Source organism: Phascolarctos cinereus, unplaced genomic scaffold (assembly GCF_003287225.1).
Source record: "Phascolarctos cinereus isolate Bilbo 61053 unplaced genomic scaffold, phaCin_HiC Scaffold_5;HRSCAF=322, whole genome shotgun sequence".
NCBI lineage: Eukaryota > Metazoa > Chordata > Mammalia > Diprotodontia > Phascolarctidae > Phascolarctos > Phascolarctos cinereus.
Window position 1 is genome coordinate 175,842,482 of NW_027555958.1, and position 23,812 is coordinate 175,866,293.

Here is a 23,812-nt window from a genome sequence, read left to right on the forward strand (position 1 = left end):
CTTTACTGCTGATAAACATGCTCATGTCTACCTCACCATTAAAAAACTCTTGCTTGATCCCACCACTTTATCTTTCTACCCTTTTGTGGTTAAGCCCTTTGGGAAAGCTATCTATAGTTAATGATTCCAATTCCTCACCGTCTTCTAAACCCATTGCAGTCTTGATTCTGACCCCATTCCACTGAAACTACTCTCTCCGAAGTCACCAGTGATCTCTTAATTTTTTATCTACTGGCCTTTTCTAAATTCTCATTTTACTTGACCTCTGTGCAAATCTTTACATTTTCTATCATCCTTTTCTCTGGTTACCTACTGCTTCCTAGGTTTTCTGATACTGTTTTCTCCTAGTTCTCCTCTCTACTTGTCTGACCACTTCTTCTCGGTCTCCTTTGCTGGATCTTTCTCTAGGTCATACCACTAACTGCGAGTATCCTTCACAGTTCTGTCCTGGGTTCTCTTCTAGTCTCCCTCTTTGGTGATTTCCTCAGTTCCCATGGATTCAATGATCATCTCTATGCAGATGATTCTCAGAGCTGATTATCCAGCCCTAACCTTTCTCCTGAGCTCTAGTCTCATAAATCCAAATGTCTATTGGGCATCTTGAACTGGATACCCATAGACATCTTACTCAACATGTCCAAAAGAGAACTCATCATCTTTCCTCACAAATCCTCCCCTCTTCTATATTTTTCTAATTACTGTCAAGGACACCACCACCCGCCAGCAGCCTAGACATACAACCTCGGCGTCATCCTTGACTCCTCATTCCATCCAATCCATTGTTAAGATTTATTGTTTCTACCTTCACAACATCTCCATATGTGTTTGCCATCTTGGTCTAGGCCTTCCTCATTTCAAAAGTCTTCTTGTTGGTCTCCTTACCTTGAGTCTCTCCCCATTCCATCTTCTGCTCACCTGCCAAAGTGATCTTCCTAAAAAGTAGGTCTGAACATATCACCTCCCTGCTTATTAAACTCCAGTTATACCCTATTACCTCCATTATGAATACAAAATCATGTTTGGCTTTTAAAGCCCTTCATAACCCAAACCTTTCTTACTTTTCTAATCTTCTTATATTTTACCCTCTTCCACATTCTCTATGATCCAGCAAGGCTATTCCTTGCACATAACATTCCATCTTCTGACACTGTACATTTTTACTCCAGGACCCCCATACTCTCCCTCCTTACCTCTGCCTCCTGGCTTCCTTCAAAACTCAGTTCAATTCCTACATTCAACAAGCAGCCATTCCTGCTCCTCTCCTCCCTCACCCTAGTGCCTTCCCTCAGAGATTACTTCTCCTTTATACTTTCATATACATTGTTGTTTGTATGTTGTCTCTCCCACTAGAATGGAACCATATTATGGCAGGGACCATATTTTTGTCTTTCTTTGTATTCTCAGTGTTTAGCCAGTGCCTGGCACTTGGTAAGTATTTAAAAATAAATCCTTGCTGACTGACTAAAGCAAAATTTCTAGCTGCTTTCAATTATGAGCTCTACTTTAGAGTAGAAATAATACCTGCAATGTCTGAGGAAAGCTCAATGCCCACATTAAGCAAAAAGTAGAATTGATGTTAAATTCACTTCAGGATTGCAGAGATCAAATGTTATGTAATACAACAATCTTTAGGGGTTTCAGGCCCCTAGCCTGATGTACGGTAGATCTACAAGTGTTAACAGGTATGTCTTTGAGTCAAAAAAAGATTAATACTCTTTGGTGCTTACCTGTCGTTTTTCTCCCTCATGCTTCTCCAGCTCAGTATGTTGCTGCAGACGGTTCAGACACTCTGATCTCTCTGCTGATAGCCGCTCAGCCATCAACTTATCCAGAACTCGTAACTAGGATTCCATGCAAAAAGAGTCCATCAGTAAGGTCATGTGATATGAAGCATGCAGGCAGATAGACACCATCCCCTATACCCGCAAAGACTAAAAGCAATCAGGGCAGACCTAATAACGATCAGATTGGGGGGGGGAGGTTTAAAAAGGAATTCAGCATACCCTGCCCACTTTGTTTTAGTCTATTTTTGTTTTGTTTTCATGGTACTAACAAGGCAAGAGAACGTCTAGGTGTGTCCACTACTGGCAGATGCTCGTGTATGTGTATAAATATTATAATGTGACATATTATAATATAATACTACATATAAAATTTGAACCCTGGTCTCTTAGCTCCAACTCATGTTCTTTTTCACAACACTCTCAGGAATGCTTAACAATGAACTTTAGTCCTCCTGTAGGGATACTAACATTCCATAAGCTGAGAGGTTCAGGGACTTAATGAACACTTATTGATTGATTGGGTGATAAAGAATAAAGTAGATTCTCTTGGATGGAGAATAGACATTACAAGTCCAAGAAAAAGAGATTTTTTTTTTTGGCTAGGCAATGGGGTTAAGTGACTTGGCCAGGGTCACTCACACAGCTAGTAAGTGTTATGTGTCTGAGGCCAGACTCGAACTCAGGTCCTCCTGACTCCAGGGCTGGTGCTCTATCCATTACCACCTAGCTGCTCCAAAAAGAGATCTTCTTTAAAAAAAATACCATTTTCTAAAATTCCAATTCACACAGCTTATCATTTTGCGTACAAGTGTTGTTCATGAAGATGAAGTTTCTCCTTGGAGTGTTTGCAGAGAAAAAAAAATCTGGATCCTTAGGTCCTGCCCAGATTTTGCTTTTTATTGGAAGTACTTGTCAATATTATTGACCTGATTCATTTCCTTACTTGATGTTGGGTCTTATTTTCCATCTGCCCCAGTTTTGTGTTCATTTTATCCTGCACAGTTCCAAACTCTGCCTTTATTTCCTCAACGGTTGCCTCCAGCTGATTCTCCAGTTTATTAATCAGTGGTTCACAGCGACATCCATTTATTGGTGCCTGGGGAAAAAAAAATCAAAGTCTTGATTAATCAGGAATATTAGCAGAAAAATCATTAACACAGATCCAATTAGCAAAACTTTATTTCTTCTTTGGAAACAACTAAAAATGCTCTGAGCTGATGGGTTCCTTCTCAAAGACCCAGAAAAGTTCAAATTCTGTAGCTAAGGCTAAAATGTAAGGGTCATATGTAGTTCCCTTTCATTCTGAGAGTTAAGCATTTGGGATATACACATACAAGTGCCTTTCTAGGCATGAATATACATGAAATCACTGTATTTTTTTCATACATATGTATATTGTTCAGGCAATTTAATTCATCAAAAGTATCTGTAGTATCTTTTATTTTTTTCAATATCAACTTTAAAGGCAGTTAACAAAAAAAAAAGACTTTACTATCAATGTAGCATTTACTGACTTACAAGGTATATTAAATATTTTTGTTGCTACTATTCTCTGTTGTGATGACAACAAACATTAACAGTTCTTTAAGGTTTGCAAAATACCCTACAGTTATTATCTCACTGGATCTTTACAACCATCCTGAGAAGTAGGGTCCACAGCTATGATTATCTTCATTTTATAGATGAGAAAACTCAGGCTCAGGAAATTTAAAGGATTTGCCCATTGCCACCCAGATAGTAAGTCTTAGAGGTAGGATTCAAATCCAGGTCCCTCTTGATTCTAAGCCTGGGGTTCTTCTCACTATACCATGTTGGCTCCCTTTCTACTCTCTGTGCCACTTCTTGGGAGCCTCACCAGCTCTAGCAATTCAACAGTGTGTTCCATTCTGTACTAGCCTTGAAGTGCTCATTTTAGCACAATGTGATGCCTTTATAACTATGACAATGCCATTTCTATAGTACTTTAAGGTTTGCCAAGTGCATTACATACATTTAACTCATTTGATCCTCATAACAACCCTACATTTACCTTGGTATAAAACAATTATAAATCAGTGACCTCTGCACACTCAGAGTACTTTGGCCTGACAAACAGAAGATTGACTAACACTGTGGTGAAGCCTGCTTCAGAGATATCTTACAATTCCATTATATGGCAAAATTAGTTCCTCCTCACCACCCCTCCATTTCCCACACCCAATTTCATTTTACATAGACAGCCCTGTTGTAATTGTCCTCAATTAATGACTTAAGTCACCTGCATAACTTTTCCATCCTTTCCACGGTACAATGTATACAGCTGGTATGCTCTGAACTCATGAGGGGGTGGGGGAGATGAGCAACGATGCTTATTCCTTTTTTTGGGGTGATTATGTGAGTTCTTCTGGTGCCCAGGAATAGGCTGCTGGTCTGCTGGTGAGGTGGGGTCAGAGAATGCAGATACCTAAAAGAGAGAGTGAGATGGTACCCCTCTGAATTACCATTATCACCCAAAAGTGGATCAGCGATAGCAAGGCCATTATTTATCTGATAAGGGCAATAGACCTCAGGTTTATTATCATTAAAAATATTTTGATTTGATAACTGTATTGCAATATAATTGGTTTCTTTTGTAATTCTATGTATTTTTATGCACTTAAAACATTATTCTGAGAAGGGGTCAACAGGCTTCACTAGATTGTAAAAGGGGGTTCAAAACACAAAAAAGTAGCTAAAGGCATACTTCGTACACTTTTTTGATAACATAACTACACCACTTTGCTTCAAAGTTTGTTCTTCAGATTTACTACCCCTCCCAGACTAATAACTGTGCAGCATTCTCCACCAAACACTTTGTCTCCAAATAACTATGTTGGCTACAGGCATAGCTTGTATGTCAGAGGGCCAGATTTGACTTTTGTACTCTTGTTGCAAACCATTGCTGGCAAGGGAGGTGGGTCTTCTATTCAACATCAAATAATATTCCCAGACATATGCCTAACCACTTGTCTCTCAGCTCCTTTCCTCAGAGGGAGCTGCTTTCAAATCCATCACTACCTTTTGTTTCAGCTTTTTCTTTCGGTTATTCTTTGCTGGGGGCTCTGGAGATGCTGAGTAGAATTCCTCTTTGGCCTCTCCTTTCTTTTGAGTGGCTTGTTCACTGCTGGGAGTGTCTGCTGCTGAGACACTTCCCTACAAGAAATAGAGAAAGAAACTTATAAAAGGTCCTTTTAGGGTCCCTGATTTTATAGATGAGAAATGAGGGGAGCCCAGGAAGGTGGAATGATTGGCCCAGGTCATAAAATTAGTAAGTGACAGAGCTGGGATTCAAATCCAGGCCTCTATACTGTAACACAATGACTCCCTGTAGGGTTCAACTTTGTTTAAAAAAGAAAACTGATCTGCCATCTGTTTCTGAACCTATCAGAATCCTGGATAGTGATGATATCTTTAGCAACAGCTGGGGTTCTTATATATGTTCATGAACTTGATTTTTTAAAAAAAAATATTTTGATAACTGTATTTCAATATAACTGGTTTCCTCTGTAATTCTACATATTTCATTTTGTACATATAAAAATACCACTTTGAGAAAGGGTCCATAGGCTTCTATAGAGTGATAAAGGATATCCATGACCAAAAAAATGGTTGAGAATCCAGGTATCCTATAGGGATACCTGGAAGGGAGCACAACTTCAGGGCCTTGTAGATTGGATATTTGCTCCTTCTGTTTGGTCTGATTTTAACAGAACAAACCAATACTCTGAATGCTCTTTTTATTTTTAGGTATTAAGAAAAGTGATATTCTTAGTCCTGTTCTCCCCCCATCTTTTAAAAAGTTTTACTGATGTGTTTTGTTTTTATATTACATCTATTTACAGATTATTCATGCTTCATGAAAGGTCTCTTGAAACAAAGTAAAATGATTAAGTAACACTAATAATGCAGCAGTGACTTCATTTGACAGTGTATGCAACATTCCACATCTGCATAGTATTCTCCAACATCTTTCTATTAAAAATAAATAGAAATCTATTTTCTCTCACTCCTACCTCTCAAACTATTGGAGGAAAAATCAGATAAAATTTCTTGTAAGAAATATATACAGTCAAACAAGACAATTTTCTCTCAATGCTTTTCTAGAGCTGTGTAGATCTAAGACATCTCAATGTTCTAACATTTTGGCACTGTGGTAGGATATGGACTTTTCCATTTCAACCATCACCCAACCAATTACACTCAGGGTGTTATTCAGACAGACCATAGTTGGATGATGGAAGCCAAGAGCCTTAATAGCAAATATAGAAAAGGTCCCCAGTCTACGTGGGACCATCTAGAAATTATTTAGAGACATACTAAATCTTTTTTTCTCCATAAACAACATTGACTGCTACCTAGCAAATGGTGGTGTCTCAAGTGAACACAGCAGGTCCAGGACATCTTTTTGTCCTGGTGAGGTAGTCAGGGTTAAGTGACTTGCCCAGGATCACACAGCTAGTAAGTGTCAAGTGTCTGAGGCAGGATTTGAACTCAGGTCTTTCTGACTCCAAAGCCAGAGCTCTATCCACGGCGCCACCTAGCTGCCCCTAGGTCCAGGACTTTTGTTTGTTTGTTTGTTTTGTTGTTGTTGTTTTGGCTAGGCAATGGGGTTAAGTGACTTGCCCAGGGTCACACAGCTAGTAAGTGTTATGTGTCTGAGGCCACATTCGAACCCAGGTCCTCCTGGATCCGGGGCCATGCTCTATCCACTGCGCCACCTAGCTGCCCCTGGACTTTTAAGTAGTCCTTTTAAATACAAGTACTTCACTGAAAATAGCTGAAATGACATCTTCTGTCTAATTCTGGACTTATCAAATTTATAGGGCATCTCTAAATCCTGGGACCAAAGCTATATGGCCTCAAAATTTGTAAATAAAATAAAACATGAATCATGTACAAATAAAATATGAATCAGTTGTAAATGAAATTTTAAAACCTTGCTTATAAATTAATTAAAACTTCTACAAGTTTCATATTGGGAATCAAGGGAGAAGGTTTTCAAAAAGAAGCAAGTAGTTATTGATAAAATTTTGTGTTAAAAAGCCTAGCCCTTGTATCCCAGACTTCCTTAGATATCCATCTTGCCTATGTCAAGGGAAGGTGGGAAAAAAAACCCTCATTTTCCTATTAATATTTGTGATTGTGAGAGGAATAAAACAGGAGGCTGCAACATTCAAAGTGTTGGGGACCATGATTCGAAACTTTAGCATAGAAAGAAAATGAAGCCGAAAGAAAGGAGGAAGACTCCGGCTATTGTCTGAACAAGAGGTGAGAAGAAGGGAAAGGCTGCCAGAGGCCCATCATGGTGGCCGACCAGGCCCCATGTGTATCCTCCATCTGTCACACACCTTGCTCTGGGCCACCTCATCACGTGGCACAGACTGAGCTCTCCTCTCCTGCTTGAGCCTCTCTCTCTTTTTTCGTAGGCTTCTCCCACGACTGAAGCGCAAGACCTGAGGTGAGGCAAACATATCACCATCAGAACTAATGGCTCATGATTGGGGGGGTGGGGCAGTGGAAGAAGGGATGGCAACGGGTGCTCTGAGGTTGAAAAATGTGAGTCAGACCATGTTTTTTCTTCACCTAAGGGGTTTACGATTGAATGAAACAGTTGTAATACTTAGCATTAAAAAGAGCTGACATTTATATAATGCTTTCAAGTTTGCAGAGAGTTTACATGTTATCTCATTTGATCCCCCCCACAGCCTTGTGAGGGAGGGGCTATTATTATCCCCATTTTATGGACAAGGAAACTGAGGCTCAGGAAGGTTAAGCAATTTGCCCAGGGTCACCTAGCTAGTAAGCATCTGAATCACGATTTGAATTCAGGTCTTCCTGATTTCATGTCCAGCATACTCATCCACCATGTGGTCTACCTGCCTAACAAAGACAAAGTGCATGCTAATGCAGACATATCATAGTGCTGGAAGTGACAAATGGTTACCATCTATGTGATAATACGGGAACACTGACTAGCAAAAGCAACTTCAAGCTGGGCCCAAAGAAAGGACAGTAACAACTACATGCAATCCATATCTACCACTCAATCAAAATCCTGGTAGCTGTTGTCTACAGACCTCCAGGTTACTCCCCTTCATTCCTCATTGAAGTTAGTACCTGGCTCACATATTTTCTCACCTCCTCAACTCTTGCCCTTTTCTAGGGGACTTCAACGTACACACTGACTATCCCTAAAATACCCTAAAACACTCAGTTCCTCAACTGTACTCACTTCCCATGACCTAACTACTCCACTCCACCTCAACTACACACAAAGATGGTCACACCCTTGATCTCATCATCACCCACAAACGTTCAAGAATTCCTCATTCCCTTTAAAATCTACTGGCTTCTCACCTCTTCCCCTGCCTTGCCTTACCAAATCCTCCTCTTCATCCTCACTGTGACCTCCAATCTCATGGCCCATCAGTTCTATCCCAGGCCATCTCCCTTACATTAACCAGTCTCTCCTCTTTCCCCATCTTGACTCCTTGGTTAACTCTATACTGTCTTCCTCTCTTGAGTCCCCTTATGATATTTCTTTCCAATTGTGTCCTATCAAGTCTCAGCCGTGGATCACTCCCATCATCCTCTACCTTAACTCCTATATACGTGCTGCTAAACATAGGTAGAGAAAATCATAAAGCCTTTCTGACTGCTACAGATTTATATTCTACAACCTCAACTTGGCTCCCATTACGCCAGGTAATCCTTTTGCACATCCCTTATAAGAATTAATTGTCCCATTCTCCACAATAGCTCTTCCAAACCTTTTCCTCCTTCCTCAAACCTTCCATGGTCTCCCTCCCCCTATCCTCTAAGCTGAGAACCTTGCCTCCTGTTCTACAGAAAAAAAATTAAGGTCATTCACATTAAGAGGTGGCTTTACTCTTTCCTTACCAAGGCAAAATCTACCTGCACAAGTGATCCAATTCTACCCCTCTCCTCCAAGAGACTGCCCCCTCTGTCATCCCCATTCTGTCACTTTTCTTTACTCTTTCCTTGTCTACTGGCTCCTTCTCTACTGCCTACAAACATGTCTGTGTCTCTCACTTGACCTTTCCATCACTGCTATCATCCTTTTTTCATCTATTCTGCCCTTTCTGGCTAACTCTTGAGAAGGCCATTTGCAATAGGTGCCTTCATTTCCTCTCCTCTCTCTTCTTAACTCCCTACAACCCAGCTTCTGACCTCATCATTCCACCAAAACTACTCTCTCTGAAGTTATCAGTGTTCTTTCAATTGCCAAATCCAATGGCCTTTTCTCAATCCTCATTCTTCTTGACCTCTCTGTAGCATTTGACACTGTTGATCACCTTCTTCTGCTTGACTCTCTCTTCCCTCTGGGTTTTCAGGACACCACCCTTTCCTCCTAACTACAAAACAACCACCCTTCTTCTCCACTTTTCTCCTCCTACCTCTCTGACAGCACCTTCTTAGTCTCCTTTGCAGGATCTTCCTCCAGGCCATAGATGTCCCAAAGGACTCTGTCCTAGGTTCTCTTTTCTTCTCTTATCCTACTTCACTGGGTGATCTCATCAGTTCCCATGGATCTAATTATTATCGCTATGTGTAGATGATTCTTAAATCTACCTAACTCCTCCAAAACAACCACCAATCTCACATTTCCAACTGCTTTTCAGACATCTCAAATTGGATGTCTGGTAGACATCTTAAACTCAGCATGTCCAAAACTGAGCTCATTATCTTTTTTTTTTTAATTCCACATTAGTCATGTTATGAAAGAAGAATCAGAACAAAAGGGAAAAACCATGAGAAAACACAAAAAACAACAAAAAAGAGAAAATAATATGCTTCGATCTGAATTCAGACTCCATAGTTCTTTCTCTGGGGGTGGATAGCATTTTCCATCATGAGTCTCTTGGAATTGTCTTAGATCACTGCACTGCTCAGAAGAGTTAAGCCTAACAAAATTGGTCATCGCACAATGTTGCTGTTACTATGTTCAATGTTTTCCTGGTTCTGCTCACTTCACTCAGCATGAGTTCATGCAAATGAACTCATTATCTTCCCCCCAAATCCTTCTCTTGCTCAAAATCCCAATCACTGTTGAGGGCAGTCACCAAGGTCCTGGCTGGTACTACTTGCCTGTAGCTTCCACAGTGGCACCACTTCCTCTTTCACCTTTATTATTATTTTTTTTTTGGCAAGGAAGTAATGAAGATTTCTTAAAACTAAAGAACATTTTGAGAGTAATCCTCTCAGACCCTCAGTCTCACAACCTAGGTGTCATTCTCAACTTCTCCCTATCTCTTAACCCCCAAACCCAATCTGTTGTTAATGCAATTTCACCTTTGAAACATCTCTCAAATGTGTCTCCTTATTTCTTCCGATACTACCATTATCCTGATGCAGGTCTTCATTAACTCAACCTTGGACCATTGCAATAGTTTGCTAGTGGGTCTTCCTGTCTCAAGTCTCTCTCCACTCCAATCCATCCTCCATTCAGCTGCCAAAGTCATTTTCCTAAAGTGCAAGTCCAACCATGTCACTCCCCTACTCAAACTCCAGTGGCTCCTTATCAAATACAAAGTCCTTTGTTTGGTACGCAAAGCTCCTTCATCTTTCCAACTTTCTTACACACTACTGCCTGAGAGATACTCTTCCATCCAGTGACAATGGCTTCCTGGCTGTTCCACAAAGAAGATACTCCCATCCCTTGGCTTCAGGCCTTTTCTCCAGCTGTCCTCCATACCTGGAAAGCTCTACCACTTTCTCTCTGCCTCTTGCCTTCTTTGGTTTCCTTCAAATCCCAAGTAAAATCTCATGCTTTTTTTCTTTTCCTTTTTTTGGGGGGAGGGCGAGGGGAGTGAGGCAATTGGGGTTAAGTGACTTGCCCAGGGTCACATAGCTAATAAGTGTCAAATGTCTGAGGCTGGATTTGAACTCAGGTCCTCCTGACTCCAAGGCTGGAGCTCTTTCCACTGTGCCATCTAGCTGACCCTAAAATCTCATCTTATATGGGAAGCCTTTCTGAGACCCTCTTTTTTTTTTAAAATGGAAGCACCTGTTGTAGATGGCCTTTTTTGAGGAGTTTAGCCACAAAGGAAAGATGAGATATAAGATGATAGCAGAGATGGAAGAATCAAATGAGGGTTTTTTTTTTTCAGGAAGAGACACAAGCATATTTGTTGGTATTCAGTCGTTTCAGTCATGTCTGACTCTTCATGACCCCATTTGGGATTTTCTTGGTAAAGATACTAGAATGGTTTGCCACTTCCTCCTCCAGCTTATTTTACAGATGAGGAAACTGAGGCAAGCAGGGTCAAGTGACTTGCTCAGGGCCACACAGCTAGTAAGTATCTGAGGCTGGATTTTAACTCAGGTCCTGACTCTAGGGCCTATGCTCTAGTCACTGTTCCATCTAGCGGCCGTTTTATAAATACTATTATTGAAGGAATAAGATGTCAGTGATAACTAACGCAGAGAATGATACTTTAAACTTTCTTAACATCAGACTATCCTTTTCCATTATTTATAAAAATGAAAGTGATGTATCCAAGGTAATATAAAGGATTTCCCCTGTATGACAACCTAATACAAAAGTACTAAAAAATATTTGCCATCATATGATCTGTTATTCAAATGAACCATATCCTTTGTTTGCTGCTGTGATAATCATTTATTAGGTACCCACTCTGTGCAAACTATTCATCTTATAAGGTATTTCTAGAGTGGAATTTAGTTATAGTAAGGAAAATGACTTGTTTTCTTAGCCCATATGTTAGTGAGTGACTTCAATCAGATCATGAGTCAAGAGTTCCCTTGAAACGCACATTCTGACGTATTTTTCTGCATCATGTCAATAAAAATTGACAAGTGACTTTTAGGCAAGTAAATAAAGGTCATCCAAGATAAAAATAATCATCGGAAAGATTAACTCCTTGTAACATGTGCCTAGATGGTGGAAATAACTTTGCATGGGCTGCAGATTCTCTCTGAATGGTAGTGCCCACTAAATGGAATGTCATCAATCTTTTCTGGTCCCTAAGAATCAGAGGATAGTGAGCATGGGAGTTAAGAAAGAAGCATCCTTATGTTAATGGTTTATAAGTTCAACAAATGCTGGAGAACAGAGAGGTCAAACAGTCGAACACCCATCAATTTACAGATGAGGCAAGACACCTTAGGTTACATGCCCAAGGTTAGAGAACCTGGACAAGGCCCTTGATCTCCTGACTCCCAGAATTCAATACCTTCTTTATTACCCTTTGATTCATTACACCTTCATTATGCCTAGAACTTCTTTTCAACATGTGACAGACTAGAACAAGGCCTTGTTGGATAATGCGAACAATAAAATTGTTTTCAAACTTAAATCACAGAGAATGCCAAAAATTCTTTTATATCTACTCAAAAGCTCCTTCATTTAGAAATGAAGGCAATGTGTAGAAATTATAATGATATGCAAAAATGAATTGTTCTCTAGTATTATTCATGATCCTGTATACTATTAATTAAGGGGCATAGGGACCCTTGGCTTTGGCTATTTTTCATGAAGTAACAGAAGGAGAACATGTGGAGAAAGAATTTGTGCTAAATTTTACTCACACAGTTTCTGTTACCCAATGGATCCTCTAAGGTCCTGAGAACTGATTGCAATAATATGGCCACACTTGGGCTATTGCAGAAAAATGAAGGTCTCGGGGCAACATGAGCCTGGGAATTCTATATGGAAAATGGAGGTGGTTGCAAGACAAGACATTATCATTGAGTAGATGTGAAGAGTTATTCACTGAAATATCAGCTTACAACCGTGATCTCATAGTACTTTATACTCTTCTTGCTTCCTTCTCATAGTCTCATTTGTATTACATTTGGTGGCATGTTTAATCACTTCTAGTAGATAGTAAATAGGGTCACAGAGTAAGGCAGCTGAGTAGCACAGTGGATAGAGCACAGGCTTTGAGGTTAAGAAGACCTGAATCTAAATCCTGCCCTAGACACTTTCTGTCTGACTGTGTGCAAATTACTTAACTTTTCTCTTAACCTTAATAGTTTTCTCATTCACAAAATGGGGATAATATTTCCTCCCTTACAAGGTTGTTATGAGGCTCAAATGAGTTAACATATAGAAAGTGCATTGCAAACTTTAAAACGCTACATAAATACTAGTTATTATTATTATCATTATTATGAGTACAGACTTTTTCAACCTCATAGGTGCACTCACACAGTAGGTTCTTAATCTATGTTTGCTGAAGATACAAATGTATAAATGAATGAATAAATACCTCACATTTGTTCAGACTTTTTTACTTTTCAAAGTTCTTCATATCTATTTCCAATTTCCCACAACAAGGAAACCACTTTCCTGTAAGACTTCAAAAGGTATATTTCTATTAACAGTTCCCTTACAGGGTTATTAAAAGGTGGCAGCCTGGTAGCTCTTGTATCTATAGAGGCCCTCACCTATTTCTTAATCCTAGGGGTGCTATCAGTAAGAACCACCTCATTTCTGTGATTAAAATTTCTGAATGAAAAGCATGAAAAGCTTTGTGACTTACTAAAGTCGCTAGTTTACTGATGAGCATCAGTTATATTTCTATGAAATGAAAATTAATAACTGAGCTCATAGGCAAAATTTCTATATTTATCATGGCATAGGATTCTGATGCAAATGAATGTGGTCTTTTTTTTTTTTTTAACTTTCTTCAGTTCCATTATACATCTCTCTCTCCTATGTTTGGAATCAGTGTAGCACAGTCTTCTTTCAGCATGAACCACAATACTATACAGAAATGCTTTTGATTTTCATAGGTTCTTTTTCTATCCTACTATTTTATTGAAGCTACTGTCTCAATTAGAAAAGCCCAGAATCAGCAAAGAAATGAAGTAGACTATGACATCATCAGCAAATAAGGATCATTTTGGCCCCTTCTGTCTGTGTTATGACTTAAATTTCTTTCTCCTGTCCTTTTGCTATTGCTAGCAATGCTGCAACTATGTTTAACAAAATTGTAGAAAGGGGGCATACTTATTTTATTCCTGTATTTACTGAGAAAGCTTCAAGTATTTCATCATTTCCTAATATGCTAGAGTGTGGTTTTTAGATATGTCATTTGCATCACGTTGAAAAAAGGCCCTTTAGTGAACGAGTTTTATAGGATTTTTAGTATAAAAGAAGCAGTATACTTTGTCAAAGCCCTTTTATGTATCCAGTCATTAACCAGAATACAATAGGCAACCTGAGAACTGCCAGACAGAATAAGTATAACAGGGACCAATGAAACTAGTTACTAATAAAAAGTGGATTAAAAACCTACTTGTGGTGCTTTGGTGAGGAGAAGAGCAACCTCAGGATTATTGTGGTGCCGGGCTGTCTCTAGTGGAGTCTGACCAGCCTAAGGGAAGGAATCACAGAGAGGTAAGGGTTTATGGAACCAATTATGTAATGTAATTATGTTTACCCAAAAGTTGGCATAATGGATAATAAGCAGATAGGTAGGTCCTTGGGGGTAGACATCCGCTTACCAAATTTTCAGTACCTCAACCTTCAGAGTGATGATGGAAATATACAAAAAAGCTTTAGATTCAATAAAATTTGGCGGGTTTTTTTGATGTCCATGAAAAGTCATATTTAACCATGGTGAATTCTTTTTACTTCTTTTTTTTTTTTTGCTTTTTGGTGAGGCAATTGGGGTTAAATGACTTGCCCAGGGTCACACAGCTAGTAAGTGTCATGTGTCTAAGTCTGGATTTGAATTCATATCCTCCTGACTCCAAGGCCAGAACTCTATCCACTGCACCACCTAGTTACCCCATGGAGTACACTTCTAAGAGATTATCAGCACCATGTGATTTTTTAGCATAGGCTTAGCTCCAGAGTACTACAGGCATAGCTAGTGGCCAGAGCAAGCCATCCAACCTCATTTCCTTGCCCTCCCACCACCACCAGCTTCCCTGTACTCTTTCCTTCTTCTAACCCAACGGCACTCAACCTCGCTCCAACTCAGACACTGAGATGGAACTGAGCGAGGAAGAATAGACATTACAGCTCATGGTATAAAGAAAAGGGATAGCCAAGGCTAGAAAGGAGAGGAATATAAACTCTAGAGAAGGAAGACAAGGGGTCTACAAGGTTCATCCCTCATTTTGAAATTAATTATCAAGCCATTTACCCCAGTAACAAACAAGCCCAAGAGAACTGGACTCAGATTTCCTTCCTTCCCGGGCTCAGTGGAGCCCAGTTGAGGGCTCCAGCTCTCTGTTCATTTAGCAGAGTAGACTCTTGTTTACTGAATTCACGTCAGGGCTCATCTATCCATTTGCCTGTGCTACTAAGCACAAGGAACCCTTCCTCTCCTCTCCCCAAGGACTACAGCTCTGTGGAGCCATGCTCACTGAGATGCTGGGAAGCAGAAGGACTTGGACTGATTTCCTTGAGGCATGTGTAGTTGGTTTTGGTTTTTTTTAGGCATTGGGGTTAAGTGACTTGCCCAGGGTCACACAGTTAGTAAGTGTCTGAGGCCAAATTTGGTCTGAGGCCAAATTTGAACTCAGGTCCTCCTGACTCCAGGGCCAGTGTTCTATCTACTGCGCCACCTAGCTGCCCTACATGTGTAGTTTTCAAAAAAGATTCCCATGTTGTTTTCCGAAGAGTGATGGAGAGAATTTCAGAAAGGATCACGGCCTCACTTACATTGTTGACAATTGTCCCATCAGCTCCTGCTTCCAGTAAGATTTTAGCCACTTTTCTGTGATTTAGTGCAGCAGCAATATGAAGAGCTGTGTCCCCAGCCTGAAATTAAACAGAAAAAAACCCGACCGTCACGGGAACTTCGAGTACCTTCCTTACGTGTCCTTCCCATCCTGAATTGGGCTGTGTCTCTTCAAGTTCAAACAGGGATGAATCTTGAGCTGAGGTCTGCTAAACAGAGACTTTTCTGAAAAAAAGAGTTATTTATTTCTTTGGCAGAAGACAGCTGTTCTTAATGATGGGCTGAGTGAGATCAGCATATCCCAAGCTTACAATTCATAGGAAACTTTTGAGGCTTTTATCTTCTTGTTGGAGCTTATCAAGTTTGCCTGGGGATAATCAATTCCCCCTGGAATAAAATAGGGTTAGGGAAATTTTGAAGAAAAAAAATAAAAAAATTTAAGCTTATTTTCATACTAAGTTTTAAAAATCTCTTGCATATAAGTATTTTTGATACAAACATAATTTCATCATAGAAATTTCTAACAGAATATAAGCTCCTTGAGGGCTTGCTTCTGTATTTGTGTCTTCAGTACCTAATATAATGACTGATATATAGTAGGAACCTAATAAATGTTTGACTGACTGCTAATTCATATTTTAGAGTAGAAAATATTGGCATAATTTTTTTTTTCACAGCACCCTTGTTCACATCATTCCCATTTGGGAAATGCTAACCAGGGGTGGGGAACCTTTGGCCTTGAGGCCACATGTGGTCTCACATGGGGAACCCATGTTCCCCACCCCTGCAAACTACAAGACTACCAACATTCTTTGAGCTGAATTCCAATGACATCTTTCCCCTGCAGAAATACTAGGAACTGAGGACAGAGTCAACTTCAGGAAGCATGAGAAAGTTGGAGTGGGTTTACTTAGTAAAAGGAGATCTCCAAAGCTTATTTACTGGGCTGAGGAAAAGTCGGTGTTGGGATAGATCAATGGGCAAACAGACAAGAAAGTGAAGCTGTTGAGGGTCCGAGGAAGTTGCTTCTCTCGTCTTGTGAAAGGAAGATGTAGAGAGTCCGTATGAACCTCTAGGTTTAGGATTAAGCCAGTAATGCTGACAACAGGCTGCCTAAGGTGGTGGTAGTGGGGGGTGAGGGTCTCGTTGTATTATACAAACTATTCACCCCAGCACAAGTTGTTTTTATATGCCTGTATTAAGGCAGTCTTACTCTTAGGGCCTTTCTTCACTGGTCAGAGGGCGCTAAGAGCCAATGTGATCTTTTAATTAACTACTAACTAGTTCTCTACTTCCTACATAACCTTTTATCCTGGGAAATCTAAAGTATATTTATTTGTCCTATGGAGAGTTATATTTCCATATAAACTCTACCACTACTACTGAAGATCAGCTAATTTGTTGGTTAGACAATGCTGATTTAGTCATTCCCAATTCTAGTGTTCTCTCAAACAAGCAGTTACTAAAAAAAAAAAGCAGCAGAAATCAAAAGGATCTACTCTTTTCTCATAACTGGTGATATATCCCCATAGAGCCAACTTTCATTAAAAATAAAATAAGTTAACTTTATATACATAAAACTAGTCTTGCTTACACAGCTATGGTGGTCAATGTATTTGAGTTGCATTATTCGGAGTTATAATTATGTAAAATATGGTCATTGGTTCCAACCCAATGGAAATAGGCAGGTGAATCAGAATAAGGCAACCACTTAAGGGAAATTCACTGCTTGAACTAATCAGGATCTAGATATAATCACTTTCCTTTAATAAATGTCAAAAAGAAATGTGTATTTCATTTCCATTCCTTGGTGTACAATCTAGGGAAATAATGAATAGGTAAAGTTTGGATTTCTTTTATTTGATGAGGGGAGAACAGAAGGGGTTCTGAATATTATTCGCCAGGATAATTTACTGTTCCAGGATCACCTGTTTGTCCTTTGGAATAGGGACAGCACAAAACTATTTTCTTTGAAGTATAGTGAATCCCAAACATTCCCAGACATTTTTTATTTTTAAATTTCACATTGCTGTATCCCAGCTCAAAAATGCAAACCCATGTCCCTTACAGGTTTCAAGTGATCAATAAATTTACAGGTAGTTATATATGCTAACAAGCATCATTAATACTTCCTTGGCACACCCTAGGGACCTCACATGGGTCAACACACTGAAGTCTGACATTTACCACAAGGACAAATAAATAAGCTTTATCTTTATAGGGCCTGAGCAGTGACAGGACCTATGAAGCCAGTGGTAGAGCCCAGCAGATCACAAGAATCCCATTCCTTTGCTCCATGAAGCCACAATTCTTTGTCAGTGGAATTTTTCCTTGAGTGTGTTTGTTTGAAAAAAACAAAACAAAACGAAACAACAGAAACCACTGCAGTATATGCAGAATGTGTTCATTATGCAAATGTGGTGATATGCATTGAAATGATAAGAAACCACAGGCACACCCTCTCTATAAGGCTTTTTTGGGGAATCTAGTGCTATGGTATTAGGCTGGAACCCATGTTCCCCGGCGGCCATTTATAGTAAACTCCCAGAAGTTTCAAAGGAGGCAAGTCAGCTGCAGCCTCTAGCCTAGCATAAGTCTATGTCATGTCAACAAGCCTTGTACAAAGGGTGCACTGCTGTAGTATAAGATACATGCACTGACCTGGTTCTTTTCATGGACAGAACAGAAAGCACTGAGGAGAACCCTAATGATGGACAAGTGATTATAGCGAGCGGCAACGTGCAAACAGGTATCTCCTGCCTGCAAACAGAAATAAAACTCTGAGCATGTTTTGGTCAGTAAAAGGAACAGAACAAAATAAAAACAAATAAGGAGAAAGCTTGCAGCCATCATTTACCCTTTGAGAGCTTTCCACCTGCATTATTAAGCTGACTACTTCTAGCTGGAGATGCAAAAGCAAAGAAAGGCTAGGAAAGATCTTGGCAGAATGGCCTTCCTCGACTAATAAAACCAAAACAAAAACCAACAGCAAAAAGCAAAACTGCAAGCGACATCTTTTAACCGATGTTGTGCTTCCAGTCTCACTGTACTTTGCTACTGTGCACTCATTGTACAGAGCAGCCCACGAAGGCAACTGGAATAAATGCTTCCATTTTTCATACAGTGGGTGTCTGCTCCCCACAGAGACTTTAGGAAGACCTAAGGCAGACTCTGCTTGCTTAACGTTTCAGTGGGAGGCAAGATTCCAACTGTATCCAGCCTTTCCTATATCTCTCGTGCTATAGGATGAGCCAAAGAAATGACAAAATATTGCCTTGCAGATTCCCCATTGCCAGTTCACATCCATCAGGGGAGGACAGGGGCAGGCTAGTGCAATGGTCAATCCAGATTTTAAAAGCATGGGTTTCTATCTAATGGAATCCAAGGGTATGACACTGCCATGACATTAGCAATAATTCAGAGTGGGGATGGTGATGACCCACAGAGAACAATATAGTCCCGGGGCCCATGGTCTTGTGACCCATTTGTAAAAGAGCAGTGCATTCACACAATGTACAGTGAAGAGATTGCTACTCCCAAGTGAGATTATAGATACTAAACTTGACTCAAAAGATTGAGGGTAAAAATGGAGGCAGATTACATTACAAATGTAGCTTAAATTACCAACAGTTCCAGATATATTCCCCCTGAGTTAATGTTACAGCTCTACTAGAAGCTGAGGAGCAAGCAAGTCTAATACTGCTGGCACCAGAGTCCAGAAAGGACTGAGCAGAAAGCTCTAGGTCATGGACCAACTTTGAGAGCTCTGTGGCAAGATCTCCTTTCGTGAAAACAAGAAGGTCACCAGCCCTCCCAAGAAGGGTTTCCTTTACAGTGATTTGTAATACAGCCTACAGTCAAAGCAATCCTCTTAATCTGGCACCTTTCCAAAGGGGCCATACATAGAGAGGAGAGAAGTATGGGAAAAAAAAATGCCCAAAGTATGTTTCAGCTGCTTTAAGCATGACTTTGCCCACTGCAATGATATATTAAGACCTGATGCAGCTGGGAATCTGCCTCTACCTTTAGATACTCTTTAGAGCATAAGTTTTTAACCTTTTTTGTATTATGGGCACTAGTGAAGTCTATGGACCCATTCTCAGAATAATTTTTTAATGCACAAAATAAAACACATACTATCACAAAACAAACTAATTATATAGGAATAGTTACAAACATATTAAAAAAATAAACTCAAGGCCTCCAGGTTAAAGGCTTTGGTTTAGAGAATTGAAAAAAGCTTCTCAGCATGAGATTTTAAATAAAGATACATTAAAAATGGTTGCTGATTTCTGGACTTGATTTCATAAATAAATAGAGTAAGGTGGGAGAAGGGAAGGTAGAAGCTACACCTGAAATATCTTCCTACCACCACATCTCTAAATAACTATAATGGAAATAAGGTTAATAGACCATGTTCTAGAGCAACTGTGAGAAATTATTTAACCTTTCTGTCTAGATTCTTTTTCTCCCAAGATTTGCTTTCTACATATCTGCTTCCCAAGGTGAGAGAGAAGAGAATCACAAGTTGCATTTTTTTTTACCCACATTATTTTTGAGGTCAGGTCGAGATCCTCCCAGCAAAAGAACCCGGGTACTCTGGGAATGACTGTTCTGACAAGCCAAGTGCAGAGCGGTGTTCCCTGCCTTGGGGAGAGACCAAGAAGAATTAAGGACAACATTTGGAAATTATAAAGAATTAGCAACTGCCAGGAATTGCCTGTTGTAGGACCTTAAGTTTACTTTGATAAGAAACTAAACAAAAAGGTCACATCCTCTACCAGCTGATGAGTGGCCTCATTCTAGATCCTTGGGGACAACTGGCCATAATACAAATTGCTTCCTTGTTTATAGCTACTATCAAGACAAATAATATCACTAAGGAAGATAAAACATATTCCCTATGGAAATATAGAATTCTATGTAAATCAAGTTTTTCTTTCTTTTTTTTTTATTAGAGTACCTCAGGATGGTGCCCCAAAAGGATGATGAATGGACCTAAACAAGGATAGGTGTTGTCCTTTCAAGTCCTTCTCAAATTTTCCATTTATTTCCATTATTTGGAAATGCTGAACTTCATTTTAAGTGCAATATTGAAAATATTCCATGGGGGATCAGCTCTAGGTGGCATGTACCTTCTCCTACTCATACATATACATCTATACATATATAGTATGTGTGATATATAACACATATATATAACATATACATTCACACATATGTGTATATATGTGATTTGTCACTAAATAATGGAAACCTCTCATTTTAGATTTTTTAAAACAGTTTTCTTTCTGTTATTTCAATGATAAAGGATAACCATTTCCACTCTATTTCAGTAGACCTCCCTCCTCAAAAGATCATAGATTTAGAGCTAGAAGGGACCTTAGAGGCCACTTAATCTAATCCCCTCATTTTACAGATGAGGAAACTGAGGCACAGAGACATTAAGCTTTTTCTCTAGGGTCTGACCACTAGCATCCGAGGCAAGTTTTGAACCTAGGTCTTCCTGAATCCAAATCCAATGTTCTATCTAACTGCAGTTCACAATTACATAGCCCTTTCCAGTTACCTTTGATCCTCAAAATCACTCTGTAAGGGAGGTAGTAAATATATTATGATTCCCATATGACCCAGGAATCAGAGGCCCAGAGAGTTCAAGTGACTAGCCCAGCTAATAAATGGCAGAATCAGCTTTCTGACTCCAAGTTTTGTTTTGTTTTGTTTTTTGGAAATTGTTGTGGAAGGCCCAGAGGCCAGTTTGATAACCTTTGCAAGAAAAACAGGTAGCAGGTGAAGAGGTGTAGGTCTTGGCATGTTTATTTATACTTTATTTGGCTGAATTTACATACTCACTGTCTTTCTTGTTGAGATTAGAAGCTGGGCCAAGTGAGATATTCAGAGTTGCTAAGGAACCTATTGATTGCTTCTCCCTCACTGAATTATATTCCCCTTGGGATGCAACTACCTGTAGATGATCTTAAACTCCAGAGTCCTTGTGTTTTGATAGGGAGGGAATGGTTCATATAAGCGACCAATTCAGAAGTTACTTTCTTCTCTCCCCCACCTCCCATCTTTGCTTGAGTTCAGAATGTATTATAAAAACCCGTTCTAAAGACTGGCACTCCACTCCACTGGCACCATACCTGGCTGATCTTCGAAAACAAGGGAACTTTGCCTATGAGTTTTTTTTTTTAATCCTTGGGTTTCTTTCTCATTATAACTACCAGCAAGTGCCTCAAGAGGTGCTGCAAGACAAAGAAAGGTGTTAGCTAGCTGAGGACTTAACACTAATCAAGGAGCAGCCTGTACATGTTTTTACACGTGACACTCAGTGGTAGTAGGACAAGAGGTGTCTCTTGGCTTGGTCAATTGAGTTCTCACCCCTAGTTAAGAGAGGAAAGAGGCAAGGTGATTGAGATTAGGCAGTTCTTTTTATAATTAAAATGCTCAGCTCTGCAAGATTACTTTTGTATGCTACTTCAAACAAAATTATGCTAACAGATGTTATTAATCCAGCCAGATGAGGAACACAGTGGCTAAGAACTCAAAAAGAGCCTTGACTCTAAATCTAGCATTTTTCTTTCACTGTCCTAATCAATTAGTCAACAACCATTGATTAAACTCCTTTCATGTTCCAGACAGCACTAGGTGTTGATGGTTCAAAATAAAAAAATGAAACAATCCTTGCTCTAAGCAATATGCCCACTGATCTCCAAGTGGGAGCCAATTCTAGGGTTGCAGCCACAGAGGGTTATCTGAAACTGACTGGCAGACTAGCAAGAAAAGTATGGCTTTTCCAGTCAATTAGTCATGTTTGACTCTTCATGACCTCATCTGGGATTTTCTTGGCAATACTGGAGTGATTTACCATTTCCTTCTCCAGTTCATTTTACAGATGAGGAAACTTATGTGACTTGCCCAGGGTCACACAGCTATTAAGTGTAAAGTAATTAAGAATAAGTGTTTGAAGCCAAATTTGAACTTGGGTCTTCCCAACTGCAAGGCCAGCACTCTATAGCTACCTTTTGGTCAGGGATGGGCAAAAGCATAGCAGAGCCACATCCCCTCAAGCTTTCTCTCCCAGCCTGGAAGAGGTGGCACTGTGGTCTCCTGGAAAGAACCTAGACTTGCTCATAAACTGCCTCTTTCACCAGTTAACAGCATGGCTTTGAACAAGCCACTCAAACTTTTGGAGGCTCAGTTTTCTCACATGTCAAGTGGGGAAAATACCTGGCTTACTTTCCTATCTCACAGGACAGAATGAGATCATTTATGTGAAGCCTTGATTGACGCCACATGCCTTCTCTCCCCTCTGACTGGAGGGCTACAGAGTGGAGTACTAAACTTTTCCCAATGCTTTCCTTTACAGAGGGCAGAAACTGGACCTTCCCCAGCTTATTCCACTCAGCACCTGCTGCTTTCCCCTGGCTTCAAATTCATGGAATAAGATGCCCCACCCCTCCCCGTTCCTATGTCCTTTAGAGTGTTGTCTCCCTCAGGCTCTCCTGTCTCCCCATTCAATTATAAGCTCCTTGAGGGAAGGGCTGTCTTTCTTTTTTGTAACTGCTTCCCTAGCACTAAGCACCATGCCTGGAACATAGGAGCTTCATAAATGTTTATTGGATTGGATTGATACTCCATCTTGACAAAGATACAGTAGTGGTTTACCATTTCCTTCTCCAGCTCATTTTACAGATGAGGAAAGCGAGGTTAAGTGACTTGCCCAGGGTCACACAGCTAGTGTCTGAGGCCAGATTTGAACCCAGGGAAGTGAGTCTTCCTGACTCTAGGCCCAGTACTCCATCCACTTTACCACCTAGCTGCCCCAGATTTGAAAATTTTAAATTGCTACAGAAATGCATGACATTATTACTATTATTACTGTATTGTCATCATTATGACAATGATAGCTAGTAAAGAGATAATATATAGCTAATAGCAGATAGCTAAGAAAGGAACTTCATCTTTTTCCATATTCTGTTTAGCAGATGCTAGGAAGTCCTAGTATTTCCTCAAAAATCAAAGGAAGTTAAGGGGTGTTAGCACCAGAGCCACAAGGGAGGTTTTTAGATCTTGTACTCATGCTCATTCCTTCATAAAGAGAAAATCCCTCTTTTCAAGGGAAGGAATTACCTCCCTATGACCAGTTCAGTTTTGGTCTTAAATAATCATTAGGGTTTCATAGGTTTGGTTTGATCAATTAATCAAATATGTGTTGAGTATCTACTATGTGTAATGTACTCTGTTATGTGCTGTAGTAAGTTGCCAAACTCTGTTTTCCAAAGAGCTTTCAAAGAATTTTTTCAATATAGTTGAGGAGATAAGGCA

At 39.8% G+C, this 23,812-nt stretch overlaps 2 protein-coding genes across 9 annotated transcripts in view; one reads left to right on the top strand and one right to left on the bottom strand.

Moving 5' to 3' along the window:
• LYRM2 (LYR motif containing 2) overlaps positions 1–18,234 on the top strand; it is a 37,801-nt gene extending 19,567 nt beyond the window's left edge. For 2 of the 5 annotated variants that reach the window (XR_002320058.2, XM_078155243.1), the window contains exon 4: positions 18,166–18,234. The gene's annotated coding sequence lies outside the window, so the exon portion shown is untranslated. Of the gene's footprint in view, positions 1–7,228; positions 7,261–18,165 lie in introns of all 5 variants that reach the window. The other 3 variants (XR_013486986.1, XR_013486987.1, XR_002320056.2) reach the window with 3 other exon arrangements.
• The window catches only part of ANKRD6 (ankyrin repeat domain 6), a 94,266-nt gene that overhangs the window by 6,068 nt on the left and 64,386 nt on the right, over positions 1–23,812 (bottom strand). For 2 of the 4 annotated variants that reach the window (XM_020963054.2, XM_078155241.1), the window contains 9 exons: positions 20,033–20,131; positions 18,146–18,244; positions 15,466–15,564; positions 14,090–14,167; positions 7,151–7,255; positions 4,821–4,955; positions 4,042–4,227; positions 2,728–2,880; positions 1,728–1,841 (listed from right to left, as the gene is read on the bottom strand). In XM_020963054.2, the coding sequence (XP_020818713.1) occupies positions 1,728–1,841; positions 2,728–2,880; positions 4,042–4,227; positions 4,821–4,955; positions 7,151–7,255; positions 14,090–14,167; positions 15,466–15,564; positions 18,146–18,244; positions 20,033–20,131 (1,068 nt within the window). The remainder of the gene's footprint in view (positions 1–1,727; positions 1,842–2,727; positions 2,881–4,041; positions 4,228–4,820; positions 4,956–7,150; positions 7,256–14,089; positions 14,168–15,465; positions 15,565–18,145; positions 18,245–20,032; positions 20,132–23,812) is intronic. The other 2 variants (XM_020963058.2, XM_020963057.2) reach the window with 1 other exon arrangement.